General features: G+C 42.2%; 1 protein-coding gene across 1 annotated transcript; it reads left to right on the top strand.

Moving 5' to 3' along the window:
• Nucleotides 1–2,626: 2,626 nt before the first annotated feature.
• Tango10 (transport and golgi organization 10) lies at nucleotides 2,627–6,254 on the top strand. The gene is made up of 4 exons (XM_017068555.4): nucleotides 2,627–3,133; nucleotides 3,624–4,608; nucleotides 4,672–4,829; nucleotides 5,078–6,254. The coding sequence occupies exons 1-4, from the start codon at nucleotides 2,762–2,764 to the stop codon at nucleotides 5,330–5,332; spliced, it is 1,770 nt and encodes a 589-aa protein (XP_016924044.2). The 5' UTR covers nucleotides 2,627–2,761; the 3' UTR covers nucleotides 5,333–6,254.
• The last annotated feature ends 473 nt before the right edge of the window (nucleotides 6,255–6,727 follow it).

Genomic DNA, 6,727 nt, shown 5'->3' with positions numbered 1-6,727 from the left:
AACATTACAAATGTTGCTCAGCAACATGCTATTGTTTTTAGTATTTTTTGGGAAGCTGACCATGGAAAATTTGAAATGAAAAGAAAACTAGATTAAAATACCAACCGTTTATATAGGATTTATCTTTTTCTTTTTAATTTAATCAAGCATTCTTTTTCCTAAGAAATTGCGATTCCATTCCGAAGAATACTTTAAGAATATATAATCCGTTTTGTAATTTCAAAAATGATATCACAAAAAAAAGAATTGTTGTTGTGTTGTTCGGCATCGTTTCTGATTAGTGTGACCAATTAGGAAATATTAAAAATATATATTCAAAAAAAGCGATATTAGGCGAAAAAGAATATCGCGATATAAACATATATTTTTATTCAAAATAATATTGATATATTGATATTTTGATATATTTTTCACATCCCTACATTTGACTAAAGCGTTTCTTTGTGTTATACCCGTAACTCGTAGACGAAAGGGGTATATTGTATTTGTCGGAAAGTATGCAACAGGTAGAGGGAAACTTCTCAGTGACTCGTCTACGAGTTACGGGTATAACACAAAGAAACGCTTTAGTCAAATGTAGGGATGTGAAAAATATATCAAAATATCAATATATCAATATTACGCCTTAATTTGACTAAACTACGACTGAAAAACCACAAAAAAATGAGTATTTTTGGCCAAAATCAGAATTCCAAAAATAACTGATGTACCCCCTTATAAAAAATGCGAAAATGGGTCAAAAAATAAATGTTCCTTATAGTGATGGGGATCGATAGCATTTGTAGCAAGGTGCTCAAAACAGTCGGTCTCTTAGCTGTACGCCTGGATTTGGCTGAAATTCCAACAGAGAAATTATGAAAAATTAAGGAATTTAACATCGTTGTCAAATTCCAAAGTCGTGGGCAATGGTTCAAGATAGGGACTACTTTTTAGCAATGCCGTTATGTATTGAGTGTGTGTCAGCGAAAATATTTAAGATAAGCTTAATTATATAGGCCACATAATTCAAAATGTGGGCAAACATCGGTTTTTGTATTCCTAGCTACATCACGGAACCTGTATTTTGTGTTCCTGTGTTATTACATATATTTTTGGTATATTTTTTCATATTTGCAGTCCCGATAGCGATTTTAACTAGTACTAATCGAAAATGGATGGATTTCGAGCGTAGCAGATAACGGTCATATCGTTTCCCCGGACTCCAGTCTTGATTTGACTCAGTCTGAACAAGTCTCTTAAGCACTTCATTTATTTTCCTCACCCATCAAATATTTTTGCTACACAGGAGAACGGCCTTTCAATTTATATTTTTCTTTTTTGGATCTTCTATGAAATTCTTATTTTTCTAATATTTTTAAATTAGTATAGTTACTCAATTTTTCTCTCGATAGTGACTATTGTTCGCAACAATTTTAAAAGCTGTATGCGAACTGGTCCCCTGAAATACAGTCGCTAAAGTGTAAGGCTCCTACTTCTCTAACCATATGGAATCTTTTTAGCAGGAATTGGAATCTTGTTTTGTTTTTCTTGCCTTTCCTTCCCTTCCTGGTTTTCACAGGCTTTGGTTTCATTATTTTAGGAGAAATCAGTATGGTACCCCTTCGTTTTGGAGGTTTCTTAGCCTGAGGAGTATTAGCATTACCACCAATGGAAGTTGGTTTTAGTAATGGATAATCAGTATAATTACTCCATTTTACAGAGGCACGGAACAACAAACGTTCTTTTTCTTTGTCCTTTGCCTTATCCGTTCTATGACCAATCTCTATTTGATGTATTTTTAGCGCAGTAAACTAATTTGGATTGTCGAAGTAATCCTTCTGCGGTTTTCGTCCAATTTCTTCGCATCACAGCAATCACAATCGCAGCAAAAACGACAACCTTCCATATTTGAAATGAGCAAATAAATTCGAAAATGTATTTGTATGTTATAATATTTTTATTTTTTTTGTTTACATATTTTTCTAATGTCAAGTAAATATTATAATATATAATATTGTTTTGTTTTTCTTGCCTTTCCTTCCCTTCCTGGTTTTCACAGGCTTTGGTTTCATTATTTTGGGAGAAATCAGTATGGTACCCCTTCGTTTTGGAGGTTTCTTAACCTGAGGAGTATTAGCATTACCACCAATGGAAGTTGGTTTTAGTAATGGATAATCAGTATAATTACTCCATTTTACAGGGGCACGGAACAACGAACGTTCTTTTTCTTTGTCCTTTGCCTTATCCGTTCTATGACCGATCTCTATTTGAACTTGTGACGGAACTTGATTTTTTAATTTGAAATACCGCGGTTGCCAAAACAAAATCCAATTAGCAATTAGAGAAGGGCCATAAACAATCGATAGCCGCGTGTCTGTGCTAAGATTTTTGGAGGGTGTATCGGCTAAGTTAGCGAGGACGCTCCAACAATTAAATGACCGTTCGCCAATTTGTGATATATATTTTGTATTTAGTTGGTATATACCATACATAAAGACGATATTTAATATACGGTCTCATTAATTGCTGGGATGGTGTCTCCGCTAACTGAGCCGAGACACCTCTTCACAGTTTGGGGTGACCGTTTTTAAAACCATATTATCGAATTATCGATAAATGGACTGGATGTTGACATCGATGTTTCCCCACCTCTACTGCAATTTTGTTTTCATCTGGAAGAGACTTTTTACCATGTCTTTAGCTCGTACTAACAGAGCCGTCCTGTAGAGTGTCCTTGAGCGACTTGCCAGCGCAGAGCGAACCCCGGTATCCCCGATTCCCGATGAACGCCAGCGGTAACGGAGGAGCAGCGCCCGTCTCTGGAGGAGTGGGTGGTGCAGGAGGTGCGCATGGAGGAGCTGCTGGCGCAGGTGGTGCTGGAGGTGGCGGGGCAGGAGGAGGAGGAGGCGGAGCAGGTGGTCCTGGTGGAGGGCCTGGTGGCGGGGCAGCTGCAGCAGATCAGGCTGGCGACGCAGCTGGCGGAGCAGCAGGTGGAGGCGCTGGCGATGGGTCGGCAAACTCCCCGGGAAATCCCAATGGAATCAACGCCAGCACATCGGACAACCCTGCGAATGGAGCCAACTCTAACGAGGATCAGGACGCCAAGCGGCGCAAGTGTCGCGAATCAGAAGAAGGCCAGGATGGAGCCAGCACGGTGGGTATTATGTCTTAGATGGGCCTTTAATCGCCAAGAGATCCTCTATATCCCAGGGAAATACCATAAACATATGAGCACATACTAAATCTATATCCATGCAATGATTTTATGTCATGAAAAGGCACTTTTCTCAGTCGATCAAAATAATATGATAATATAGCTTTTAGCTACAAAATCGTATACAATAAATTAAACTTATATTTTGATGTTTCCATACCTCAGACAAATAGTGTTAGGCTGCTAAATTATACACAATGTTGTCATAAAATTACTCTTTGGTTCAAGTGTAAACACTTGTTATAGTCCAAGTTATAGAAACCAGAATTAATTATATTATTTGTCCCTTTAAAGGACTGCAGTTGGCACTTATGTATGTGTGATGAGAAAAATATGACTTATGATTATAGGCACGGCATTAAAATAGCTTGTCCCCCTGGAGCTCTTTAAAAAGTATCACTAATTCTGTTAAAATTTCTTGCCCAACCAGATGATCGATGCGAATAGTGTGCTCAACAAGATCGCCAACCTGTATGCCGAACAGCTGATGTCGGACATAGTGCTCCTGGTGGACGGCAAGGAGTATCCCGCCCACCGTGTCATCCTGTGCGCCAGCAGCGACGTCTTTCAGGTGATGCTTATGAATCCGGAGTGGAACGAGTGCAGCAAGCATGTGATCGAACTGCACGAGGAGGCTTGCTGCTCGGCGGTGTTTCCGCAGTTTATCAAGTACCTGTACGTGGGCCACATTGAGGTTACGCTGCAGACGGTGATGCCGATGCTGGCGCTTAGCGATAAGTACAATGTGCGCGACCTGATCGATCTCTGCGTGGGCTACATGAACAAGCACGTGGCCAAGGCGGCCACCAGTGGCTACCTGGTCTCCTGGCTGCAGTACACGCTCTCCTTTACGCCCACCCACAACGATCTCACCGAGACGCTGAAGCGGTTCCTAAAATGGAACCTCGAGATGGTGGCCGAGTCGCGTGACTTTGTGGAAATGGACCCGGCCATATTGCAGCTGCTGTTGCAGCAGAACGATCTGGTTGTCACCAGCGAGTACAAACTGTTCGCCATCCTGCAAACGTGGCTGTTGCATCGTCGCGAACAGATGGAGGCTAATGCCAGCGGCAGCTTCATGGAGCTGATCGAGCAGACGGTGTCTCACATCCGCTTTGGCATGATGACGCCGCGGCAGCTATCGCACTTACTGATGGATCCGCTGATCGAGTACCACAAGGAGTTCCTCGTCGAGCGCATTGCCATCGGTATGAGCTATCAGTCGGGGCAGGAGGATCGTGTGCGTGAGGTGAGAGCCACCGAATCGGGTGAGCTGCAGTTCACGCCGCGACTCTACTGGAACGACACATGGAGCGTCGACATCGATGTGCACAACTTTGACGCGATCGAGGACTACAAGAACTATGTGACCTGCTTCTTTTCGCAGCGCCACATCGCCGAGACTGAAGAGGACGGTGAGTACTGGTCAGCGGGCTTCGTTGGATAGCTTGACTGAAATTAAGCTTCTAAATTCGCAGATCCCGGCATGACCTGGGAGATAGAGTTTTTCCCTCGGGGCGTTAGGTACAACAAGGCCAAAATGGTATGGGGCGAGGATGTGCCAGGATGCTCCTTAAACACAGTGCGCCTACGGGTTACCTGCAAGCATCAAAACATTGGCGAGGAGCGCTTCAAGGTGAGTGATGGGTGCCAGTTTGGGTCGATTTAGAGGGATGTATTAACCTTTTTTAATTGTAATTTTTAGTTCTGAAGATATATATTTACTTGATTGTTTACTTTGTAATCAAAACCAAACATTTCTGCATTTTATTCTTCATAGCTCATTAACTAGCTCTTGCTCCTGCTAAGCTAAACATTTAATCTTAGATAGCTAAGATTGTACGTGCTTTAAAGTTCCTCTTTAAATTGCTTTTTGTGTTCCAGATCGCCGTGCTGATCGTGGGCGTGCAGAACCAGATCATGCACATTCGGACGGTGGTGGAGCGGACGGAGTACTTTTCGGATACGTCGCGCGTTATAAACCTGGACAACCTGCTGCCGTACGAGGAGCTGGAGCACACATCCCCGTACTTGAGTCCCCACCTGACGGGCACCGCGCGGAACACACTGACCCTGCATGTGGTCATCACGCCGATGGGCGCCCACACCTGCCGGGATACGCCGCCGTTTCAGTTCTAAGCACGGCGACCGGTTTTGTGGGCACCTCGACTATCGCACTCCGTACTTTCCGGCGCATCCACAGGCACCTCATGCATCCGCATCCGCAGCCTCCACTGTATTTCACTCTTCCATTCAATGTTTGTATGTATGTATAAATCCAATGCGACTGCGATTCCCCTTGGGCTCAATCTTTGCGATCCTCACTGGCGGGATGTTCCACTCCCCCCAATCGATTACACCCCCTCCCCCCACGCAATATGTTTTGTTATAAGTTTTTGTTTTATATTTTTTTGTCCTATAAGTTAAGCGCACCGAAAGGAGTGAGTTCTTAGGCAGGGCCATAATCACTGAGTGCGGATCGTGGATAGTTGATAGTTGATGGCCATAATGGACACGACGCCCGTGCGTGTGGGGATGGTACTGTATTCACTGTACAGTTAAGCAGCATGAACGCCAACTATAAGGAACCTAGACTATGGAAAGAAGATTTTCTAATAAACGTTGATATGTAAAGAACAAAAAACCTAAAACACCCTCCCGACATGGCTGAGAAAGAGAGGGCCGCGTGTGGCTATTGCTATCTCGTCTGTTTGCCAATGCATAAAGCATCAGTTTTAATGTTTTACAGCCGATAGACATGTGTGTATCCGCTTGTTTGTGACCACTTAGATCTGTGGATCCCTTTACGAGTGCGTATATGGCCCGGGATCAACCTGTCGCGTCTCGGGGGCCTATCTTTATGTGCCCTGCTGGTAGTGACTTGGCCATATTATCCGCTTACAGTGCGGGACGCCAAAATACTGGGCTCTTCGTGGGCCGACGTTCTGGATAGTCGCCAAAACAAAACGAATGTAAATCGGTCCAGGCATAAGTCATCAATCGAATTGATTTAATCTTGGCGTTAATGTAGTTGTTAAATAAAATGTCTCTTCAAAAATCAGCTATGGTCTATTATTGAAGTTTGCGTTTTCATTAGACTGAACTAAAGAGTAGAATTACTGTCATTTAACGTTATAATTTAGAGATTTCGGTTTTAATTTAATTATTTCCTAGTGTTGACCAGTCATTTTGTAAAACAACGTCTCTGAAACCTCTAATAAAGGTGTCGAAAACTATAACTAAATGTTTTTATTACCTCTTGTAGTACAAATATGATATGCTTGCATGAGAATATCAATAAAGTGTTTTTTATTTTACTTCAATCAGACTTATTGTTTTGTAATTTGGTAGGGCTTTAAGGCACAAGTGGGATGGACTTCTTTTTTGATTTGACCTATGGAGCAAAATGTAAGTATTTTAGTATACGTATTTTAAAATTAAACTATTGATAATGTCCTTAAAATTTTGAACCGCACTGTACCAGTAATCCTTTTAAAACCCACTTACGCATGAACTTTACCTACCGATCAAAAC

Source organism: Drosophila suzukii, chromosome X, assembly GCF_043229965.1.
Source record: "Drosophila suzukii chromosome X, CBGP_Dsuzu_IsoJpt1.0, whole genome shotgun sequence".
In the NCBI taxonomy this organism is placed as follows: Eukaryota; Metazoa; Arthropoda; class Insecta; order Diptera; family Drosophilidae; genus Drosophila; species Drosophila suzukii.
The sequence above is the reverse complement of the archived record's forward strand: the minus strand, read 5'-3'. Positions and strand labels throughout refer to the sequence as shown.

Coding starts and splice junctions, on each gene's coding strand:
- Tango10 (XM_017068555.4), top strand. CDS start 2,762: ATGAACGCCAGCGGTAACGGAGGAGCAGCGCCCGTCTCTGGAGGAGTG. Junction 3,134..3,623: donor GCCAGGATGGAGCCAGCACG/GTGGGTATTATG, acceptor TTGCCCAACCAG/ATGATCGATGCGAATAGTGT. Junction 4,609..4,671: donor CGCCGAGACTGAAGAGGACG/GTGAGTACTGGT, acceptor CTAAATTCGCAG/ATCCCGGCATGACCTGGGAG.